This window comes from Salmo salar, chromosome 01 (genome assembly GCF_965601325.2).
Source record: "Salmo salar chromosome 01, fSalSal1, whole genome shotgun sequence".
Classification (NCBI taxonomy): Eukaryota; Metazoa; Chordata; class Actinopteri; order Salmoniformes; family Salmonidae; genus Salmo; species Salmo salar.
In genome coordinates this window covers 84,548,143-84,573,825 of record NC_138291.1, presented here as the reverse complement: position 1 = coordinate 84,573,825, position 25,683 = coordinate 84,548,143, and the positions used below count along the sequence as shown (strand labels likewise).

General features: G+C 44.7%; 1 protein-coding gene across 2 annotated transcripts in view; it reads right to left on the bottom strand.

Annotated features, from left to right (window-relative positions):
• Window positions 1–25,683, bottom strand: part of baiap2b (BAR/IMD domain containing adaptor protein 2b) — a 144,267-nt gene that overhangs the window by 98,025 nt on the left and 20,559 nt on the right. For both annotated transcript variants that reach the window (XM_045723386.2, XM_082977483.1), the window contains exon 2: window positions 752–827. In XM_045723386.2, coding sequence (XP_045579342.1) covers window positions 752–827 — 76 coding nt within the window. The remainder of the gene's footprint in view (window positions 1–751; window positions 828–25,683) is intronic.

Sequence of the window (25,683 nt, the reverse complement as noted above, 5' to 3'; positions counted from 1 at the left end):
TGACCTGGATACTAGTTCTGTCCTGGATACCAGTTTTATTCTCTCAGCGCCGCTTGCCCTAGTTCCTATTGGACTATTCTCCACTCCCCCCCCCCCCCCCCCCCCCTTACACACAAACACCTGGAATACACACCCACACGTACACACACGCAAGCACGCACACACCACATCATATCCCGACTTGTGAACAACCAAACAAATACAATAAAAATGACTTGACTTGAAGATATGCATGGATGGAGGGATGCTAGTGAAGCGGAAGAGGAGAAGAGAGGAGAGGGCATTCTAACGTGACATTACAGGAGGAGGGCATCCTGAGCCTCCCAACAAAGAACAGAAAACATCAAGCAAACGTCAACATTTAGGGGAGACTACACCTACTGACGGCTAGCTGGGGAGTTGTGTTTTAATCAATGTAGGGTGGGGACACAGTGAAGTCGTTCTCTGTTAGGGGACTTTGCGTTCTCTTTTCCAAATGGTAGACTATCAAATCAGTCCATATAGTTGAAAGCCTGTCGGAGCATCCAGCAGTATCTTTCAAGAAGAGCTCAGGTAGATGAGGACACTGACTATAGGCTACACACAGTTGCCAACGTGAGAAATATATCCCCAGCATCTGAGATTATTTCTAGTTCAGATAAATCAGTGCCAGGCGATATGGGCCTTTGCCTGTGCTCTGGACAGGAGGAGAGGAAGGGGGCATGAGAAGGGGATGAGATAAAGGAAAAGAAGAAGAGAAGGATGTACTCACTGGATAGGGCCTTCTCGTAGCTCTTCCCCATGGCCACAAAGTTCCGCAAGCACGGGTTGAACTGCTCCATGATGGACTGAGAAGAGAAATAACATGTTTTTTAGTCGACACGAGCAGCGATAAGCCTAGCAGAAGCAGTGCTCTACCCTACTCTGTTGTCTGCGCGCTCACACACTCACCACACACACACACGTGCGCTCACACACTGCAAGCAAGCCAACCAGGAGCACAGCCAACCAGGAGAAAGAGTGTAAATCGCAATCATCTACACTCATTCAGAAATCAGAGAGAAGGAGCGAGGGAGCGAAAGGGAGAAGGAAAGAAAGAGGTGGAGGTAGAGGGTGTCTTTGCACCTCACCTCTCCCAAAAATAAAACCCGGCTGTGGGTGTTGATGCCCGGGAAGCCCTGCTCAGCCTGGCTCCCCTTCTCTCTTCCTCTCCCTCTCTCTCTCTCTTCCGCTCCCTCTCTCTCAACTGTGTCATGTCATTTGTGCTAATTACTTTTTTGTGGAGCAGGGGCATATGAGGGTAGGAGGGATAAGAAAGGAGGAGGGAGATGAGGAGGAGGGAGGAATAATTGGGTGACCAGAAAAAAGAGAGAAGGAGGAGGAGAGTACAGGAGAGAGAGTGAGCGAGAGAGAACTTGAGCATGGTGCTGCTGGCCACAGCAGGGGTTTGGAACACTGTATAATGAATATGTGAAACACAGATCGATGTGGGTAAAAAGTAGTCTGGGTACCAGTCTGTTTAGCTACTATTCCACTCCTTGCCACTCCTGTCATGTTAAACATCTTTGGCATATGACACAAAGTACAAAGAGTGGAATGTTGGCAAAACAGACTTGTACCCAGGCTAGGTATAGTATATATCTTGTTTGTTCAAGGAGATCCCCACATGAATATACTATAAATATACTATGGTCTAAGTACTATAGTATTCACTGCAGTGTTTTTGTGAATTTCATTGAAGTATTTACTATAGTATTTACAGTGAACTATAGAAAAAATACTGTAATAAAATAAAACTGTAGTATATACTATTTTTATTTTTTATTTCACCTTTATTTAACCAGGTAGGCTAGTTGAGAATAAGTTCTCATTTACATCTGCCACCTGGCCAAGATAAAGCAAAGCAGACGAAAAAGCAGACGAAAACAACAACGCAGAGTTACACATAAACAAACGTACAGTCAATAACACAAAATAAAAGAAAAATTGAAAAATCTATGTACAGTGTGTGCAAATCTAGAAGAGTAGGGAGGTAGGCAATAAATAGCCCATAGAGGTGAAAATAATTACAATATAGCATTAATACTTGAGTGATAGATGTGCAGATGATGATGTGCAAGTAGAGATACTGGGGTGCAAAAGAGCAAGAGAGTAAGTAATAATATGGGGATGAGGTAGTTGGGTGTAAAATTTACAGATTGGCTGTGTACAGGTACAGTGATCGGTCAGCTGCTCTGACAGCTGATGCTTAAAGTTAGAGACGGAGATATAAGACTCCAGCTTCAGAGATTTTTCGTTCCAGTCATTGGCAGCAGATAACTGTAAGGAAAGGCGGACAAAGGAAGTGTTGGCTTTGGGGCTGACCAGTGAAGTATACCTGCTGGAGCACGTGCTACGGGTGGGTGTTGCTATGGTGACGAGTGAGCTGAGATAAGGTGGGGCTTTACCTAGCAAAGACTTATAGATGACCTTGAGCCAGTGGGTTTGGCGACGGATATGTATTGAGGGCCAGCCAATGAGAGTATACAGGTAGCAGTGGTGGGTAGTATATGGGGCTTTGGTGATAAAACGAACGGCACTGTGATAGACTACATCCAGTTTGCTGAGTAGAGTGTTGGGGGCTATTTTGTAAATGGCATCGCCGAAGTCAAGGATGGGTAGGATAGTCAGTTTTACGAGGGTATGTTTGGCAGCATTAGCAAAGGAGGCTTTGTTGCGAAATAGGAAGCCGATCCTAGATTTCATTTTGGACTGGAGATGCTTAATGTGCGTCTGGAAGGAGAGTTTACTAAGCAGACACCTAGGTATTTTTAGTTGTCCACATATTCTAGGTCAGAACCGTCCAGAGTAGTGATGCTAGTCGGGCGGGAGGGTGCGGGCAGCAATCGGTTGAAGAGCATGTACTTAATTTTACTAGCATTTAAAAGCAGTTGGAGGCCACGGAAAGAGTGTTGTATGGCGTTGAAGCTCGTTTGGAGGATTGTTAGCACAGTGTCCAAAGAAGGGCCAGATGTATACAGAATGGTGTTGTCTGCGTAGAGGTGGATCAGAGAATCACCAGCAGCAAGAGCGCCATCATTGATGTATACAGAGAAAAGAGTTGGCCCGAGAATTGAACCCTGTGGCACCCCCATAGAGACTGCCAGAGGTCTGGACAACAGGCCCTTCGATTTGACATACTGAACTCTATCTGAGAAGTAGTTGGTGAACCAGGCGAGGCAGTCATTTGAGAAGCCAAGGCTATTGAGTCTGCCGATAAGAATGCGGTGATTGACAGAGTCGAAAGCCTTGGCCAGGTCGATGAAGACGGCTGCACAGTACTGTATTTTATCAATGGCAGTTATGATATCGTTTAGGACCTTGAGCGTGACTGAGGTGCACCCATGGCCAGCTCGGAAACCAGATTGCATAGTGGGGAAGGTACGTGGGATTCGAAATGGTCGGTGATCTGTTTATTAACTTGGCTTTCGAAGATTTTAGAAAGGCAGGGCAGGATGGATATAGGTCTATAACAGTGGGTTTAGACTGTCTCCCCCTTTGAAGAGGGGGATGACCGCGGCAGCTTTCCAATCTTTGGGGATCTCAGATGATACGAAAGAGAGGTTGAATAGGCTAGTAATAGGGGTTGCAATATTTTCGGCTGATCATTTTAGAAAGAGAGGGTCCAGATTGTCTAGCCAGCTGATTTATTGGGATCCAGATTTTGCAGCTCTTTCAGAACATCAGCAATCTGAATTTGGGTGAAGGAGAAAGTGTTTTAGGGAGCATTTGACAGTGATGAGGGGTGGTCGTATGACCGCGGACCCATTACGCACGCAGGCAATGAGGCAGTGATCGCTGAGATCCTGGTTGAAGACAGCAGAGGTGTATTTAGAGAGCAAGTTGGTCATGATGATATCTAAGAGGGTGCTCATGGTTACGGATTTAGGGTTGTACCTGGTAGGTTCCTTGATAATTTGTGTGAAATTGAGGGCATCTAGCTTAGATTAATATAGTAATTACAGACTATATTTTTTTGCAGACTATATTTTTTTGCAGACTTTACTATACTATAGTATTTACTGTAGTATTGTTGCAGACTGTACTTTACTGTAGTATTTACTGTAGTGTTTTTGCAGACTGTACTATACTGTAGTATTTACTCTAGTGTTTTTTTTACGGACTGTAGTATTTACTGTAGTGTGTTTTTTCCAGACTGTAGTACAATGTAGTGTTTACTGTAGTATTTACAGTGGTGTAAAGTACTTAAGTAAAAATTAAGTAAAAACAATTGTTTACAGACAGATTATTTCACTTATAATTCACTGTATCACAAATCCAGTGGGTCAGAAGTTAATATACACTAAGTTGACTGTGCCTTTAAACAGTTTGGAAAATTCCAGAAAATTATGTCATGGCTTTAGAATCTTCTGATAGGCTAAATGACATCATTTGAGTCAGTTGGAGGTGTACCTGTGGATGTATTTCAAGGCCTACCTTCAAACTCAGTGCCTCTTTGCTTGACATCATGGGAAAATCAAAATAAATCAGCCAAGATCTCAGAAAAAAATGTTGACCTCCACAAGCCTGGTTTGTCCTTGGGAGCAATTTCCAAACGCCTGAAGGTACCACGTTCATCTGTACAAGCAATAGTACGCAAGTATAAACACCATGGGATCACACAGCCGTCATACCGCTCAGGAAGGAGACGCGTTCTGTCTCCTAGAGATGAACGTACTTTGGTGAGAAAAGAGAAAATCAATCCCAGAACAACAGCAAAGGACCTTGTGAAGATGCTGGAGGAAACAGATACAAAAGTATCTATATCCACAGTAAAACGAGTCCTAAATCGACATAACCTGAAAGGCCACTCAGCAAGGAAGAAGCCACTGCTCCAACACCGCCATAAAACAGCCAGACTACGGTATGCAACTGCACATGGGGACAAAGTTCATACTTTTTGGAGAAATGTCCTCTGGTCTGATGAAACAAAAATAGAATTGCTTGGCCATAATGACCATCGTTATGTTTGGAGGAAAAAGGGGAGGCTTGCAAGCCGAAGAACACCATCCCAACCATGAAGCACAGGGGTGGCAGCATCATGTTGTGGGGGTGTTTTGCTGCAGGAGGGACTGGTGCACTTCACAAAATAGATAGCATCATGAGAAGGGAAATTATGTGGATATATTGAAGCATCACCTCAAGACATCAGTCAGGAAGTTAAAGCTTGGTCGCAAATGCATCTTCCAAATGTACAATGACCCCAAGCATACTTCCAAAGTTGTGGCAAAATGACTTAAGGACAACAAAGTCAAGGTATTGGAGTGGCTATCACAAATCCCTGACCTCAATCCTATAGAAAATTTGTGGGCAGAACTGAAAAAGTGTGTGTGAGCAAGGAGGCCTGCAAACCTGACTCAGTTACACCAGCTCTGTCAGGAGGAATGGGCCAAAATTCACCCAACTTATTGTGGGAAGCTTGTGGAAGGCTCCCCGAAACATTCGACCCAAGTTAAACAACCTAAAGGCAATGCTACTAAATACTAATTGAGTTTATGTAAACTTCTGACCCAATGGGAATGTGATGAAGAAATAAAAGCTGAAATAAATCATTCTCTCAACTATTATTCTGACATTTCACATTCCTAAAATAAAGTGGTGATCCTAACTGACCTAAGAATTGTGAAAAACTGAGTTTAAATGTATTTGGTTGAGGTGCATGTAAACTTCCGACTTCAACTGTAGGTAGGTAGGTAGGTAGGTAGGACAGGGGTGTGCTCTTTCCTATAACCTGTAGGGATCACAATATGGTCTACACTTGCCATGTAGGTTTCTCACGAATGGGTGGCTCAAATTGAGATATAGAGGAAGGGAATGGGCAGGGTATATGCAAATTAAACACTGTAGTATTTACTATAGTTAAAAAAGTGTCGCGTTTTTGCGGACATTACTGTAGTATTTACTACAGTGTTTTTTTCTACAGTATACTATAACATTCTATAGTAAGTACTACCCATGACAGAGGGATACTAGTGTGCATTATATAATTCTATTGTAAGTACTGTAGTATTCTATAGTAAACTGTAGTATTTTTTTCATTTGGGGATTTAGATGACTTGGTTGGGTTGTGTGGGTTCCAGCATGAGCTATAATTATATTTAAATGGCTTGTTGAAATTGACCATATCATTATTATTAGGCCAGAGAGAATAAAATGATGGAATATGAAACAACGGAGAGGAAACTGAAATAGAAGGGTACAGCCAGGAAATTATTGTGCGTGTGTGATAATGTGTACTGCAGAGAGAGAGAGAGAGAGGAGAGAGAGAGAGAGAGAGAGAGAGAGAGAGAGAGAGAGAGAGAGAGGAGAGAAGGAGGAGAGAGAGAGAGAGAGAGAGAGAGAGAGAGAGAGAGAGAGAGAGAGAGAGAGAGAGAGAGAGAGAGAGAGAGAGAGAGAGAGAGAGAGAGAGAGAGAGAGAGAGAGAGAGAGAGAGAGAGAGAGAGAGAGAGAGAGAGAGAGAGAGACGCAAGATCACAAGAACAGGAAATGTGGTCCATATGGTAACCAAATGTGGTCCATATGGTAACCAAATGTGGTCTAGGTGGTAACCAAATGTGGTCTAGGTGGTAACCAAATGTGGTCTAAGTGGTAACCAAATGTGGTCGAAGTGGTAACCAAATGTGGTCTAAGTGGTAACCAAAGCAGGGTTCTCCAGGTGATAAAACAAATATCTAGCCAACATGTTCTCCAGACAACCTCTTAATCCTTGCCTGGATAAAACACACACACACACACGCCAGAGTATTGATCTCTTCAGTCAGAACACCATTCTGTGGTATAGACCAATTACCTGCTTCTACCAGGGCCGGGGTGTTCTCAACCCAGGCCAAGGTCACCTACCTCTGCCTAGGAACACTCCCATCCCCCACCGACACCCTGGTTCTCCTCCTCCTCCACAACAACAACAAAAAACAACAAAGTCCACAGACGTGTTGATGTATATGTATGCCCACACCATAGCCCACAAGTGGATGCCACAATAAGCAGGTGGGGAATGGAATGAGCGGAGGCAGAGGAGTATAACCTCTCTCTCTGTCTCTGTCTCTTTTTCTCTCTCTCTCTCTGTCTCTCTCTCGTTGTGTGGAGGAGCAGTGAGTCACCCTCCTCCACAGTCCGAGGCGATCTGTCCTTTATTCTGTTCTTTATTATGTTACTTTCTCTTTCTCTCTCACAATACCCAGTTTGGTTCTGCAGCTTCTTCACTTTATCACCCCCCCCCCCCCCCCCCCCCACACACACACACACACACACACACACACACACACACACACACACACACACACACACACACACACACAGTTAAACCCAGCTATGCTTCCAACCACACACACATCTTTTCTCCTCTCCACTTCATCCGTCAAACCTTTTCCTGACAGAGCTGTCAGACAGACACTAATGAAGGGGTCTCAACTTACTGTTGAGAGTTTCAATAGAAGAATACACAAGGTGCAAGCTCAACATTTGGTTATGCATCAGCAGTTTTTCACTGACACTCACTCAATTAGCCATGTCAGCTAACACTTTTTAGATCGGTAAGTTAGTCTAGGATGTTATCTTAGCCGAATACCGACAGGGCACGCAGGGCACGTGCCCAAGGGCTCTGGCCTCCAGAAGGCCCCCATTAATTTTATTAAGGGTCAGACACACCGATAAATCTGACTGCCGATTGGTACTTAGCACCTCAGCCCAGAGTGTCTGCAGTCAACTTATTGTTTTTCACATAGAACAGCTTTACCTTCCATTTGCTTCATTTAAATACTCCAGGCCACAAGGTGGCAGTAGCTTGTTTGGCTTGTGCCTGATGTAACTAATGTAAGCTAACTAGCAAGCTGCGCTAATGTTGTTGCTAGTTAGCTAGAATTTGTAGTAAGCCTTTGTTGATACTAACCAGATGGCCACAACTAAATAACTAGCGTAGCTAGCAATCACAATGCATGTTTTCACCATGGCCTGTAGGGTCCAGGTTGTGGGCCGGACTGTTTTCTACACTGAGTATTTCCAACCCTGACAGTCTTTCCTGAGACATTGTGCATTATATGTCAATTGCACTGCCATAATATAATCTTAGTCTTGAATGGCATGCCAAGATATGCCAGAGATAAGAAACTGTTGATATTGCAACCATACAACTCAAAACGCCGGTTCACCAGGATGAACAAAATCGCAAACCGCTTTTTTTGTTCAAGCCCCTAAGAACACACAAAAAACTTGGGTTCCTCACAAGGGATCTTTGGTTAAGAACCCTTTGAGCTCTTCAATGGTTCTTTGCTGTTCACAAAATGGTTCTTTGCTCTGTTGGTGATAATTAACAAAAGAATATGGTTGACCAGAACAAAAAACCCTGTATGGTTCTTCAAAAGGATCTACAAAGAACCTTTTTTTTTAGAACCATTCTCTATAAAGATTCTATAAAGAACCATAAAAAATGGTTCCATATAGCCCCAAAAAGGGTTGTAACCATAGGGGGAACCGTTTTTTTGGTACATTTTTTAATGATTCTTTATAGAACCTTAGGAAAGGGTTCTTTATAACACCATACAGGTTTCATTTAGAACCTTATGATCATGGTTCTTTATTGAAAATTCAAAAAAGGGTTCTATATAGCACCAAAAAGGGTTCCACTTTGGTTACAAGCCAAATAACCCCTATCTGGTACGATTTAGAACAGGGATGGGCAACTTCGACCGGGTAGGGTCCACAAAAAACCTGAACTCATCATGACGGGCTGCAGTTTCTTATGGGTCTGCGTGGGTCTGTGCCATATTCCTCCACCGAGATGCTGCTGCTGCAGCTGCAACCATTCTCCATACCAAGATGGCGTAGCAGTCGGACGTGTGTTTTGTCTTGTCCCGTTTTGTCCCGTGTACATAGTCGTTTTTCTCGTATATATTTTAATCTCACTTTCCACCTACGAACTGAATATACTTTCCTGCAACCCGCCTCACCCAATGTGGTACGGATCTGCTATTTTTATACCTTAGAATCGGTACCCCAATCAGAAGCTAGCCAGCTAACTAGCTACTAGCCAGTTGGCCACTGCTAGCGGTCTTCACAGTTAACTCGGACAACAGCCAGCTTCAGCTCGGTGAATACCTTGCAGTCTGCACAGCATGATATCAACCCAAAACATGTCAGATTGCTTTTTCTCTACCTCATCACCGGATTCCTGCCGCAAGCCCTGGTCCATTACACTGGATCATCGCAGCTAGCTACCTGCATTTGCGTGGCTACTGCTGGCTAACGCCTCTGTCCCGAAGCAAGCACCAGTTAGCCTTGAGCTAGCCTTGAGCTAGGCCCATCTCCCGGCTAGCCGAAGAGGTCTACCAGCTAATTCTTGGGCTACAATGCCTTTTTTGCCAATTGGCCTAGACCCTTCATTGCCGACACAGATCCCCGCCGATACATCTCTACTGGTCTGCCGACGTAATCGTCCAAGGTGGTTTCAACAGGCTTTTCCGTTGCGACGTCGCCGTAGGCCCATCTGCTAGCCCCGGCCTGCTAGCTGTCTGAATCGCCGTGTCTCCAGCTCGACTACCGCAGTAGCGACTACCGAAGAGCTCCCTGACTCACCTACTGCTGCTCATTGGACCCTATGATCACTTGGCTACACATGCCTCTCCCTAATGTCAATATGCCTTGTCTATTGCTGTTTTGGTTAGTTATTATTGTCTTATTTCACTGTAGAGGCTCCAGCCCTGCCAAACATGCCTTAGATAGGCCTTTTGTCCCACCCCTGACACATGCAGTGACCTCACCTGGCTTAACTGGTGCCTCTAGAGGACAAAACCTCTGCCATCGTCACTCAATGCATAGGTGTACCTCCCACTATACTCACATCCTACTATTCCCTTGTCTGTACATTATGTCTTGAATCTACTCTTCCTCGATCAGAAATCTGCTCCTTTGACTCTCTGTTCCGAATGCACTAGACAACCTGTTATTATAGCCTTTAGCCGTACCCTTATCCTACTCCTCCTCTGTTCCTCTGGTGAGGTTAACCCAGGCCCTGCAGCCCACAGCACCACTCCAATTCCCCAGGCGCTCTCATTTGTTGACTTCTGTAACCGTAAAAGCATTGGTTTCATGCATATTAACATCAGAAGCCTCCTCCCTAAGTTTGTTTTATTCACTGCTTTAGCACACTCCGCCAACCCTGAAAAAAAATCTGAAATTTCCATCCCCAACTACATTTAAATTTAAATTTACATAATTTAGCAGACGCTCTTATCCAGAGCAACTTACAAATTCGTGCATTCACCTTATGATATCCAGTGGAACAACCACTTTACAATAGTACATCTATATATGTTTTGGGGGGGGAGGGTGGGGGGGGGTTAGAAGGATTACTTAATCCTATCCCAGGTATTCCTTAAAGAGGTGGGGTTTCAGGTGTCTCCGGAAGGTGGTGATTGACTCCGCTGTCCTGGCGTCGTGAGGGAGCTTGTTCCACCATTGGGGTGCCAGAGCAGCGAACGGTTTTGACTGGGCTGAGCGGGAACTGTGCTTCCGCAGAGGTAGGGAGGCAAGCAGGCCAGAGGTGGATGAACGCAGAGCTCCCTTCTTTGGGTGTAGGGACTGATCAGAGCCTGAAGGTACCGAGGTGCCGTTCCCCTCACAGCTCCGTAGGCAAGCACCATGGTCTTGTAGCAGATGCGAGCTTCAACTGGAAGCCAGTGGAGTGTGCGGAGGAGCGGGGTGACGTGAGAGAACTTGGGAAGGTTGAACACCAGACGGGCTGCGGCATTCTGGATAAGTTGTAGGGGTTTGATGGCACAGGCAGGGAGCCCAGCCAACAGCGAGTTGCAGTAATCCAGATGGGAAATGACAAGTGCCTGGATTAGGACCTGCGCCGATTCCTGTGTGAGGCAGGGTCGTACTCTGCGAATGTTGTAGAGCATGAACCTACAGGATCGGCTCACAGCCTTGATGTTAGCGGAGAATGACAGGGTGTTGTCCAGGGTCACGCCAAGGCTCTTAGCACTCTGGGAGGAGGACACAATGGAGTTGTCAACCGTGATGGCGCGATCATGGAACGGGCAGTCCTTCCCCGGGAGGAAGAGCAGCTCCGTCTTGCCGAGGTTCAGCTTGAGGTGGTGATCCGTCATCCACACTGATATGTCTGCCAGACATGCAGAGATGCGATTCGCCACCTGGTTATCAGAAGGGGGAAAGGAGAAGATGAATTGTGTGTCGTCTGCGTAGCAATGATAGGAGAGACCATGTGAGGATATGACAGAGCAAAGTTACTTGGTGAATAGCGAGAATAGGAGAGGGCCTAGAACTGAGCCCTGGGGGACACCAGTGGTGAGAGCACGTGGTGCGGAGACGGATTCTCGCCATGCCACCTGGTAGGAGCGACCTGTCAGGTAGGACGCAATCCAAGAGTGAGCCGCGCCGGAGATGCCCAACTCGGAGGGTGGAGAGGAGGATCTGATGGATAGAACTGGCAAAGGGGGTGGAGTTGCAATCTACTGCAGAGATAGCCTGCAGAGGTCTGTCATGCTATCCAGGACTGTGCCCAAACAGTTTGAGCTTCTACTTTTAAAAATCCACCTTTCCAAAAATAAGCCTCTCACTGTTGGCGCTTGTTTTAGATCCCCCTCAGCCCCCAGCTGTGCCCTGGACACCATATGTGAATTAATTTCCCCCCATTTAACTTCAGAGTTTGTACTGTTAGGTAACCTAAACTGGGATTTGCTTAACACCCGGCCATCCTACAATCTAAGCTAGATGCCCACAATCTCACACAAATTATCATGGAACCTACCAGGTACAACCCTAAATCTGTAAACACGGGCACCCTCATAGATATCATCCTGACCAACCTGCCTTCTAAACACACCTCTGCTGTCTTCAGCCAGGATCTCAGCGATCACTGCCTCATTGCTTGTGTCCGTAATAGGTCCGCGGTCAAACGACCACCACTCATCACAGTCAAATGCTCCATAAAAACACTTCAGCGAACAAAACTTTCTAATCGACCTGGCCCGGGTATCCTGGAAGGATATTGACCTCATTCCATCAATGGAAGATGCCTGGTTATTCTTTAAATGTGCTTTCCTCACCATCTTAAATAAGCATGCCCCATTAAAAAAATGTAGAACTAAGAACAGATATAGCCCTTGGTTCACTCCAGATTTGACTGCCCTCGACCAGCACAAAAACATCCTGTGGCATTCTGCATTAGCATCGAATAGCCCCCGCGATATGCAACTTTTCAGGGAAGTTAGGAACCAATATACACAGGCAGTTAGGAAAGCAAAGGCTAGCTTTTTCAAACAGAAATTTGCATCCTGTAGCACAAACTCCAAAAAGTTCTGGGACACAGTAAAGTCCATTGAGAATAAGAGCACCTCCTTCCAGCTGCCCACTGCACTGAGGCTAGGAAACACTGTCACCATCGATAAATCTATGATAATCGAGAATTTCAAGAAGCATTTTTCCACGGCTGGCCATGCTTTGCACCTGGCTACCCCTACCGTGGTCAACAGCTCTGTAACCCCCACAGCAACTTGCCCTAGCCTCCCCCATTTCTCCTTTACCCAAACCCAGATAGCTGATGTTCTGAAAGAGCTGCAAAATCTGGACCCCTACAAATCAGCTGGGATATACAATCTGGACCCTCTCTCTCTAAAATGATCCGCCGCAATTGTTGCAACCCCTATTGCTAGCCTGTTCAACCTCTCATTCATATCATCTGAGATCCCTAACGAGTGGATGGCTGCCTCGGTCATCTCGCTCTTCAAAGGGGGAGACACTCTAGACCCAAACTGTTACAGACCTATATCTATCCTACCCTGCCTTTCTAAAAATCTTTGAAACCAAGTTAACAAACAGATTACCGACAATTTCGAATCCCACCGTACCTTCTCCACTATGCAATCTGATTTCCGAGCTGGTCATGGGTGCACCACAGCCACGCTCAAGGTCCTAAACGATATCATAACCTCCATCGATAAAAGACAGTACTGTGCAGCCGTCTTCATCAACCTGGACAAGGCTTTCAACTCTGTCAATCACCGCATTCTTATCGGCAGACTCAATAGCCTTGGTTTCTCAAATGACTGCCTCGCCTGGTTCACCAACTACTTCTCAGACAGAGTTCAGTGTGTCAAATCGGAGGGCCTGTTGCCCAAACCTCTGGCAGTCTCTATGGGGGTGCCACAGGGTTCAATTGTCGGGCCGACTCTTTTCTCTGTATATATCATTGATGTCGCTCTTGCTGTTGGTGATTCTCTGATCCACCTCTACGCAGACGACACCATTCTGTATACATCTGGCCCTTCTTTGGACACTGTGTTAACAAACCTCCAAACGAGCTTTAATGCCATACAACACTCCTTCCATGGCCTCCAACTACTTTTAAATGCTAGTAAAACTAAATGCATGCTCTTCAACCGATTGCTGCCCTCACCCGCCCGCCAGGCTAGAGTCACTATTCTGGACGGTTGGGACTGAATATGTGGACAACTACAAATACCCAGGTGTCTGGTTAGACTGTAAACTCTCCTTCCAGACTCACATTAAGCATCTCCAATCCAAAATTAAATCTAGAATCGGCTTCCTATTTCGCATCTCATGCTGCCAAATATACCCAATAAAACTGACTATCCTACCCATCCTTGACTTCGGCGATGTCATTTACAAAATAGTCTCCAACTCTCTACTCAGCAAACTGGATGTAGTCTATCACAGTGCCATACGTTTTGTCAACAAAGCCCCAAATACTACCCACCACTGTGACCTGTATGCTCTCGTTGGCTGGCCCTCGCTACATATTCATCGCCAAACCCCCTGGCTCCAGGTCATCTATAAGTCTTTGCTAGGTAAAGCCCCACCTTATCTCAGCTCACTCGTCACCATAGCAACACCCACCCGTAGCACGTGCTCCAGCAGGTATATTTCACTGGTCATCCCCAAAGCCAACACTTCCTTTGGCCGCCTTTCCTTCCAGTTCTCTGCTGCCAATGACTGGAACGAATTGCAAAAATCACTGAAGCTGGAGACTTATATCTCCCTCTCTAACTTTAAGCATCAGCTGTCAGAGCAGCTGACCGATCGCTGAACCTGTACTCAGCCAATCTGTAAATAGCACACCCAACTACCTCATCCCCATATTGTTATTTATCTTTTTGCTCTTTTGCACCCCAATATCTCTACTTGCACATCATCATCTGCACATTTATCACTCCAGTTGTAATTATTTCGGCTCTATGGCCTATTTATTGCCTTACCTACCTAATCTTCTACATTTGCACACACTGTTAATAGATTTTTCTGTTGTGTTATTGACTGTACGCTTATTTATGTGTAATTCTGTGTTGTTGTTTTTGTCTCACTGCTTTGCTTTATCTTGGCCAGGTCGCAGTTGTAAATGAGAACTTGTTCTCAACTGGCCTACCTGGTTAAATAAAGGTGAAATAAAAATATAAAATAAAAAAACACATTGCCCACACACAGTGACACCACACACCAGTGACACACACCAGTGACAAACACACATCCCCTGCATATAGTATGCACACTGAAACTGACTAACATATTCCCTCAGGTGGATGGACACGCAAATATGGACAAACTCTCCGTACACGTGCACATATACACCCACACCACAATCAACCGTCACCAACGTTTGCCTAGTTAAATGGTTTGTTAATTAATTGATGTAATCAAGGCTTCTGTACACCCACTGAAGCAGAACAGGAACTAGACTTTCATTAACTGCTCTCTACCCTCCTCTCTACTGTATGCCCTAGAGTCTTAACACACACACATACACACACACACACACACACACACACACACACACACACACCACACACACACACACACACACACACCCACCCCCCCCCGCACAGCATTAAAAGCCACAACACTCACACTCACATTCTTAATAAATATAACCACTGACAAATTCAAAGACTGGCAATTGGCCAGTAAGTTAGTGTCATTTATTTTTCAGTACAGCAGCTCTAATCTATTTTATTGTAACAAAAATGTTACTTTAATCTAATTTCCCAAGTCAGTTACTATTATCACATTTACAGTACCAATTACAACATATTACTGTAACTACCCAATGACATATTACCCAGTGTCTTTGCAAGTTTTCATTTACATTTAGATCCCTTAGTGAGTGTTCTTGCTCTTGTCCAGTTGGTGCATTCAACCAATGTGGATATAAAAAAAGAATCTCCATCTCTGGATAGTGCCAATACATTACTGAGATATTAATGGTAACTTGATGCCATTTTCATATAAATTACTATAATGTCAAAGAAATTAAACACAGCACAATAGCACAAGTGACTAATAAACTATAAGAAAGTTATTTTGAACAGTATTTTACTTTTTAAAATAAGCAAGCATGTTGGATGCTAGGCATTTGTATATTACAGCATATTAATGAATGCTTGTAAGGAGTGCTAACTTGCAGCAGAGAAGTCAGACGCAGGAGAACAAAAACTGTGTTTCCAAACGGCGCAGTTTAATAACAAAAACCCACCGGAAAACAGAACAATCAAATAATGGGTACATAACCCGCCGCAGACCAGGAGCACTTAGAATAAACAATCACCGACAAGGACATGAGGGGGAACAGAGGGTTAAATACACAACATGTAATTGAATGGGATTGGAACCAGGTGTGATGGAAGACAAGGAAAATGAAAAGAGGATCAGCGATGGCTAGAAGGTCGATGACTTCGACCGCCGAACGAACAAGGAGAGGGACCAACATCGGCGGAAGTCGTGACAATGCTAGGTGTTTTATATCACATGACCTTCAAGGGGCCTAAACTAAGGCTTCCAAATGTGTTGTGATTACTGGGCAAAATAGATCAAATGGACATTGTTAAATATTCTACCATTAAAGGTTTACGACCTGCCACTCTGATCTGTCCCCTTTATACATTTAATTGTTAGAAAACTACTACCACAGATCACGTAAAGGTCCTGGTAGCCTTTTGAGTGACTAAGATATTACCCATAATATTTTATGGGTATAGAAATGCAACAAAAAAAATTTTACGTCATTTTTATCTCATGGCTAACTACCAAAAAGTTGGAAAGGTTAGGCTGAATGTTAACACATTTCAAGGTGTGCCTTGTAATTGGCTCTATTTGAGTCCTGTACCAATTAAAATGTCATCAACAGTCAAAGTCATGTTCTTCATTTAATGTAATGCTCTTTGGATGACCAAAGTATGAAAAATGACTGTTGCTTCTACATTGATAAAGTTTCAATAGAAAGTTACTGGTCCCCTCCACCATGTGAAACACTTCAGGATGGCACAAATTCAGGGTGTTGGATTATTAATTCGAAAAGGTGACATCACCTTAACTCTCATTTTAATACACCAATGGTAACATGATTTTCTCTTAGCTAATTCAAATAAGTACTACCTTGTAACCAACATCAGAGAAGGCGTGTTTTCAGAGGGGCGTGGTTTAAATAGCTCGATAGTGTCACGACTTCGGCCGAAGTTGATGCCTCTCCTTGTTCCGGTGGTGTTCGGCGATCGACGTCACCGGTCTTCTAGCCATCGCCGATCCATTTGTCATTTTCCATTTGTTTTGTCTCGTTTTCCCACACACCTGTTTTTTTTTTTCCCAATTTCTGGTCATGTATTTAAACATATTTTTCCCCCATGTCTTTGTGTGTGATTGTTATTTGTTCAGGTCGGTAAGTTCCGGCTGGTTTGTACCGGGTGCTGTTATCACCCATGCTTTGTGGCAACTGTTCTTTTTACACTTTGTAAATTGTTTACTTTGTGCTGTCGAGTAAAGTGCGTTGTTTCACTCATCTCTGTTCTCCTGTGCCTGACTTTATAAACCAGCTACACCCACCAGCCTGACAGAATCACACACCTAACCATATGGAGTCAGCAGGAGCAGACACCCCACTATTAGGGGTCGAGGAGCGCGTCCAGCAGCATGCAGCCACGCACACACGCACACATGGCACCGCCATGGATCGCGTCCTGCAAAATATGGATCGCTGGGAGAGAAGAGGAGTTCCTCCAGTGCCTCCACCATCACCACCAAGGGCACCACTACTCACCCCTCCTTCACCCGGTCCCAGTGGGATTCAGCTCGCTCTTCCGAGGGAGTATGATGGGACGGCTGCGGGATGTCAGGGGTTCCTACTCCAGCTGGAGCTCTACCTGGCAACCGTCCACCCGGCTCCTTCGGGCCGTGAGTACGTGTCTGCCCTCGTTTCCTGTCTCTCAGGGAAAGCCCTGGATTGGGCCAACGCCGTATGGGAGGAAGGAGACACGGTGTTGGACCAATTCGAACATCTCGTCCACCTTAGGCAGGGGACGAGAAGCGCACAGGAGTTCGCCTTGGACTTTCAGACCCTGGCCGCCGGCGCGGGATGGAACAACAGGGCCCTGATCAATCACTACCGTTGTAGTTTACGCGAGGACGTCCATTGGGAGTTGGCCTGCAGGGACACCACTCTCACCTTTGACCAGCTGGTGGACCTGTCCATCCAGTTGGATAACCTGCTGGCTACCCGCAGACGTCCAGATCAGGGTCTGTCGATTCCATCCCACAGCACCACCGCTCCTACGCCCATGGAGCTGGGAGGTGCTGCTATTACGGCGACCGAAGGAGGGGCCAGTCCATGCACCTGTGGCCGCAGAGGGCACACTGCAGGTCGGTGCTGGGGAGGTTCCTCTGGGAGTCGAGGCAGCAGGCAGGGCACTCTCGTGTCACCCCAGGTGAGTCGGCACCAGGCTCTCCCAGAGCCCCCTGTTGCGCACATGTTTTTGTTTATTACTTTTCCTGGTTTTTCCCCGCATTCACAGCATAAGGCGCTCGTAGATTCAGGCGCAGCTGGGAATTTTATTGACAGATCATTTGCCCATAGTTTAGGGATCCCCATTGTTCCTGTGGATATGCCCTTCCCTGTGCACGCCCTAGATAGTCGACCTGAAGAGCTCTCGTCCTGAGTCACGAAACGCGTAGTGCCCTCTCCTTCTGGGAAGCAAACACACAAAGAAATCCACAAAAGTCCATTTCGGGTTACTTTGACTGAATTGACAGAACCCAACTCCTTCTTCACGTAGTCTGAAACCACAAACAGGTCGGCCAAAATGAATAGATCAATGTTCTCGATGAATCATACTCTCACTGGGCCAGAGTAATCCCGGGCATTTCCCTGATCATTGGGGTGAGGCTCAGAAGCCTTTACTTCACCTGTCTGCGCAGGTTTTTCCTCATTTTTCATTTTGTTCTGGTAAAATTTCAGAGAGTTCACCATCCACCAACTTCTCAGTGTTTTCAGGAAAGGAGCATGTAGTTATCTGTCCTGCACTTGACTCAAAAGTGAAAGTACGTGGCTTGTATTTCACAGACGTGGGTTTGTACCTCGCCCCCCCCATCTATTAGATCAGAAGTATAGCTTAACCATGTTTAGAAGCTATACAGGTTTTGTTTATATTGACTTTGTTTACAAACATTGGAGTTTATATTTGGGGTCCTGAATTGATGTCCCTTTAAAGCCAGCTAATCATGGGCACAGAGAGCCAGCTCCGCTGGGAAAGCCTATCCTGCTTAGTTCCAGTCTCACACAAATCAACTCAATGCGTCCGACACGGCAACCGCCAGTCATCATACTGGTGCTCTTGTATATGCTAATAAGGGACTTGGCTAATGCAGAAAGGAGTTTCCCTCACTAAGACACACGCACAACACACGTATGTTAATTAATGTTAACATGGCTGATTCCAGCTTAATCCATTCTCAATCAGCAACACAGCTCATTCATTTAGCAGGACCAAAACTGATTAAACTATAAACACCTACACACAAACATTCTCTCGCTCGCTCCCTTTCAGAAAGCCAATATTTTAATGTGAATTTGAAAAAGGAAGAGATTTTTGTACAGAGTTACACAAAGGTTTTTAAGGAGAGGCTTAAGCGGCAGGTAGCCTAGTGATTAGAGCGTTGGACTAGTAACCGAAAGGTTGCAAGATTGAATCTCCGAGCTGACAAGGTACAAAACTGTCGTTCTGCCCCTGAACAAGGCAGTTAACCCACTGTTCCTAGGCCATCATTGAAAATAAGAATTTGTCCTTAACTGTCTTGCCTAGAAAAATAAATACAAATTAAATATGTTTGCAGTTCTCATTTGGCTCATGAGCTTTAACCATGTATTTACATTTGGCCTTGTGTTGAACCATATCTCTAATTGGTCAAGCTAATTAAATATAGATCAAATATAGATCCATCTAGCCTAATGAAAAATGGAAATGGATTCTCAATAATACCAAATGCTCTGTAAAAAGTGGGATGGCATAATTGTTCGTCAGAAGTGCTTTTACTGATGGGAATGATCGAAAACTACACTTTGGTTCATTCAACCCTTTGTATTCAATTTGTCTGTAATCGGAAAATGAATTAGTCAGATCAATGTGATTTTAATATTGAATGAAAGCTTCAAAATTGCTTTCAACCCCACATGCATAATACACGCATTGAATAGCGGTGGGGCAAAATAGCGGCAGCAGCCTATCAAAGGAGTTGGCGGCGTGGCCTATTGGGGACGTGGCTTTCCGCTTGTTATTTTTGCCCACCCGTGAGAGTGAATGTCATTCTAGTTCATCTGGTCTATTGTATTTGCTGTTCAACTGTGATCTATGGTACTGATGTTGTGGTTACTAAATATAAAATATTGTGTAAAAAACAAGTTATTTCAAGTTGGTTTCACATGGAATTGATATAATTGCTTCTAACCCAATTGAAGAAATGTTGATAGGTAATTCCATAGTAAAAAACAAGAAGAAAAATGGGTTGTATTTACATTAAATATTAGTTTGCATTTGTTCTTATTTTAGGTTTAACCAAAGGGGAAAGGTAGGTTGGCATGGAATTATATACACTAAATATACAAAGTATGTGGACACCCCTTCAAATTAGTGGATTCGGCTATTTCAGACACACCACTTGCTGACAGATGTATAAAATCGAGCACACAGCCATGCAATTTCCATAGACAAACATTGGCAGTAGAGTGGCCTTGCTCAGTGACTTTCAACGTCATAGGACGCCACCTTTTCAACAAGTCAGTTCGTCAAATTTCTGCTCTGCTTCCCGGGTCAACTGTAAGTGCTGTTATTGTGAAGTTGAAACATCTAGGAGAAACAATGGCTCAGCCAAGAAGTGGTAGGCCACACAAGCTCACAGAACGGGACAGCCAAGTGCTAAAGCGTGTAAGACTCATCTGTCCTCGGTTGCAACACTTACTACAATGTTCCAAACTGCCTCTGGAAGCAACATCAGTACAATAACTGTACATGAAATGGGTTTCCTGGCCGTGCAGCCGCACACAAGCCAAAGATCACCATGCGCAATGCCAAGCGTCTGCTGGAGTGGTGTAAAGCTGGCCACCATTGGAGTCTGGAGCAGTGGAAATGCGTTCACTGCAGTAATGAATCACACTCACGAATCTGGGTTTGGCGGATGCCAGGAAAACAATTATCGATTATAATAATAAGAATTATTATTATTATTAATAATTAGAATTATTTTCCAATTTGTTCAAGAGATTGAGAGAGGGGTTAAGAGGTGAGGAGACATCCACAGGCTTCACAGTAGAGCAGAGATAAAATACCCCATACTGTGTGTCTGAGTACGTGTGGAGAGTGTACGTGTGTGAGTGTGAGTTTGTGTGTTCATGCAAGCATGCGTGTGCACATGCTTGCAGGTTGCTGCTGTTGCTTGACTACATGTGCAGGAGGTACAGTACTGAATAGAAAAGGGATACAGAAGCAAAAGCAACTGAATTCAGAGGAAGAGTGTCTCATTAAGTTAGTCTCTCAAGAACAGAGATTTCAAACTCTGATAATGTCCCAAATGGCATCCTATTCCCTACACTTTAGCACACTCCGCCAACCCTGATGTCCTAGCAGTGTCTGAATCCTGGTTGAGGAAGGACACCAAAGAGTCTGAAATTTCCATCCCCAAATACAACATTTTCTGCCAAGATAGAACTGCCAAAGGGGAGGAGTTGCAATCTACTGCAGAGATAGCCTGCAGAGTTCTGTCATGCTATCCAGGTCTGTGCCCAAACAGTTTGAGCTTCTACTTTAAAAAATCCACCTTTCCAGAAATAAGTCTCTCACTGTTGTTGATTGTTATAGACCCCCCTCAGCCCCCAGCTGTGCCCTGGACACCATATGTGAATTAATTGCCCCCCATTTATCTTCAGAGTTTATACTGTTAGGTGACCTAAACTGGGATATGCTTAACACTCCGGCTGTCCTATAATCTAAACTAGATGCCCTCAATCTCACACAAATTATCATGGAACCTACCAGGTACAACCCTAAATCCGTAAACACAGACACCCTCATAGATATCATCGTTCTGACTTAGAATATGTGTACAACTACAAATACCTAGATGTCTGGTTAGACTGTAAACTCTCCTTCCAGACTCACTCATCTCCAATCCAAAATTAAATCTAGAATCAGCTTCCTATTTGGCAACAAAGCATCCTTCACTCATGCAGCCAAACATACCCTCGTAAAACTGACTATCCTACCGATCCATGACTTCAGCGATGTAATTTACAAAATAGCCTCCAACACTACTCAGCAAAGTGGATCACAGTGCCATCCGTTTTGTCACCAAAGCTCCATATACTACCCACCACTGCGACCTGTATGCTCTTGTTGGCTGGTCCTCGCTTCATATTCGTCGCCAAACCCACTGGCTCCAGGTCATCTATAAGTCTTTGCTAGGTAAAGCCCTGCCTTATCTCAGCTCACTGGTCACCATAGCAGCACCGACCCGTAGCACGTGCTCCAGCAGGTATATTTCACTGGTCATCCCCAAAGCCAACTCCTACTTTGGCCGCCTTTCCTTCCAGTTCTCTGCTGCCAATGACTGGAACGAATTGCAAAAACCACTGAAGTTGGAGTCTTATATCTCCCTTAATAACTTTAAGCATCAGCTGTCTGAGCAGCTTACCGATCATTGCACCTGTACACAGCCCATCTGTAAATAGCCCACCCAACTACCTCATCCCCATATTATTATTTTTTGCTCCTTTGCACCCCAGTATCTCTACTTGCCCATTCATCTTCTGCACATCTATCACTCCAGTGTTTAATTGCTCAATTGTAATTATTTTGCCACTATGGCCTATTTATTGCCTTACCTCCCTAATCTTACTCAATTTGCACACCATGTATATAGATTTTTCTATTGTATTATTGACTGTACATTTATTTATTCCATCTGTAACTCTGTGTTGTTTGTGTTGCACTGCTTTGCTTTATCTTGGCCAGGTCGCAATTGTAAATGAGAACTTATTCTCAACTGGCCTACCAGGTTAAATTAATGTGAAAAAAGCACAAATTAAACCCCACGTGGCCATGTGGCCCATTTAACCCTGCTGTGCCACACCCTGCAAACACATTAACTAGCTAGCTAGAGCCTGGCAGCATGACCATAGAACACACACACACACACACACACACACACACACACACACCCACACACACACACACACACACACACACCACACCACACACACACACACACACACACACACACACACAGGTTGCTGTATAGTGATAGATTGCTGGCTAAATATCAGCCTAAGGTCAATGTTTCATTAGAAAGCTGACTATCTCATCATGTGCACTTAAGAGAGTTAGGGAGAGAGAGAGACAGAGATAGAGAGCAAGAGAGAGAGAAAAAGAGAGAGAGCAAGAGAGAGAGCGAGAGAGAGTGGATGACTGAAAGATGGACCTCACGGCACAGCACTATCAGTTGAATGTCACTTCCAGCCACTTCCAGCCCCCAGAGATCAGTCATACTGCCAAACCAACCTTCCTCTCAGATTAACCTGCCTAGAGTATTCTGCTACCATGGCTGCATCTCAAATGGCACCCTATTCCCTATGTAGTGCATTATGTTTGACCAGTGTCCATAGACTCTTGCTACTATTCTGGCCCTACACTTTATTCCCCAGAGAACTACACTAAATGGGGTGTGATCCCTGGAGAGCTACTGTATTTTACCTGCCCTGTGTGTGTGTGTGTGTGTGTGTGTGGGGATGTGTGTCTAACAGTAGACTCATACATTTCCTCAGTGAAAACAATGTACTGAGCAAATGTCAAATTGGCATTCTACCAAATTACCGTGCACAACTTAATTGACAAACAAACAAACCAAAACAAAGGCAAAGTCTTCTCATGCTTTGTTGATTTCAAAAAAGCTTTTGTCTCTATTTGGCATGAGGGTCTGCTTTACAAATTGATGGAAAGTGGTGTAAAACCATTACAACATAGGAAAAACAAAACAAAATTCCAAAGCCAACTAAATTGTCATCTGGCCCTAAAAAGAGAATATGAATTCGCTGCGTGACCACCAATTGAGTGACCACCAATTGGCAATAGAAACCGGCAGACATAAAAAGACATGGCTACACAAAGAGCAGCGTATAACAGGGGAGGTAGAAACAGAGATGTACTTTCTCTCCTTTACTGTGAGAAATATTCTTCAACAAGAGATTCATTATTCACAGAAATTACTGCATTTATTAAAAAATATTACTTATAAAACCCAGAGGAAAAACAAAAAAATACTCATGAGCGAAGTAGCAATGGCTCCTCTTGCAACTAAATACAGCGCATTCGGAAAGTATTCAGAAGCCTTGACGTTTTCCACATTTTTGTAACTTTACTGAAATATCAGATTTACATAAGTATTCAGACTAGGGATGCACGATATATCGGTGAACATATCGGAATCAGACGATATTAGCTCAAAATGCCAACATTGACATCGGCCTGATGTCATGTTTAACGCCGATGTGCAAAACCGATGTGAAATCTGACGTGCATACCGATATAACGTAGGTACATGGCGTAATGACGCCACGTAAAATTTTGCGCTACACGTCCAACACAGCATTCCTAACCTAGCCCACAAAGTCTGCTGTGTGGATCGAGCAGTCAACAAGTCGAGCAGTTATTTGAAAGTGTAAGAATGTTTCAGCGAGAAAACTCAATGGCAAAATTCATTTAACTCCAAGATAATGGGATTCGTTGCCCTTGACAATCAACCGTTCTATGTCGTGGGTGATGTTGGCTTTTTGCCGACTGGTCGAGCACTGGTACACAATACCAAGTGTGCTATTTTTCAGATGTTGCCCTACCGGAGTTACACAGTAATAGCGTCACTGCTATTAGCTTCAAGACTGACATTTGGACCAACGATATCAGTCTGACAGCACAGTGGGTCATCGAGGATTTTGTACTGAGGAAAGTTATATTGCATGCTCATGAATGTGCTGGTTGTCATACCGCTGCTGCCATTTCAATGGCATTTGAGAACACATTTGAGACTTGGAAACATGGACACAGTAGCTATCTCCATTCAAACAACAGACTCGAGAAATAAGCTCCTCAACTGCGCCTGCAGCAGATGCGATACCCTCTGTCATGGCATTGAAACGCCTGCTCAACATAACTGCCGACACAGGCTGTGAACAAGTGATTCAGTGGCATTCTCTCTTTACTGTGTCGCCATCATGCCCGATGCCACGAAAAGTATAGCTACAGTAGGTACAAGGGCCGCTACTTCGATGCAGACAAGAAACAGGGTTATATACACAGCTGAACAAGATGGAAATGGATACATTGACAGTGCGCACCGAGGAAGAGAAGCCACGGACAGACAGAGCTGACATGCTTGACCTGTATGATGAAATCCTGGTTGAGAATGAAACGACTGAACAACGAAACAGCACAGCAAGAAAGTGAAAGAAATAGGTTTTGATTATGTTTTACTGGTAATGGGGACATACGTAAACGCCAACAAAATAACTTTTTGGTCAGTGTGGTGTGTGTGATTACAGCCTCAAGTCTCTTGGGTATGACGCTACAAGCATGGCACACCTGTATTTGGGAGGTTTCTCACATTCTTCTCTGCAGATCCTCTCAAGCTCTGTCAGGTTGGATGGGGAGGGTCGCTGCACAGCCATTTTCAGGTCTCTCCAGAGATTTTCGATCGGGTTCAATTTCTAGGCTGGCTGGGCCACTCAAGGACATTCAGAGACTTGTCCCGAAGCCACTCCTGCGTTGTCTTGGCTGTGTGCTTAGGGTCATTGTCCTGTTGGAAGATGAACCTTCAACCCAGTCTGAGGTCCTGAGCACTCTGGAGCAGGTTTTCATCAACGATCTCTCTGTACTTTTCTCTGTTCATTTTTCCTTCGATCCTGACTAATCTCCCAGTCCCTGCCTCTGAAAAACATCCCTCAGCATGAAGCTGCCACCACCATGCTTCACCTTAGGGATGGTGCCAGGTTTCCTCCAGACGTGATGCTTGGCATTCAGGCCAAAGAGATCAATCTTGGATTCATCAGACCAGAGAATCTTGTTTCTCATGGACTGAGAGTCATTTAGGTGCCTTTTGGCAAACTCCAAGTGGGCTGTCATGTGCCTTTTACTGAGGAGTGGCTTCCGTCTGACCAATCTACCATAAAGGCCTGATTAGTGGAGTTCTCCCATCTCCACAGAGGAATTCTGGAGCTCTGTCAGTGACCTTCGGGTTCTTGGTCACCTCCCTGACCAAGGCCCTTCCCCCCGATTGCTCAGTTTGGCCGGGCGGCCTGCTCTAGGAAGAGTCTTGGTGGTTCCAAAC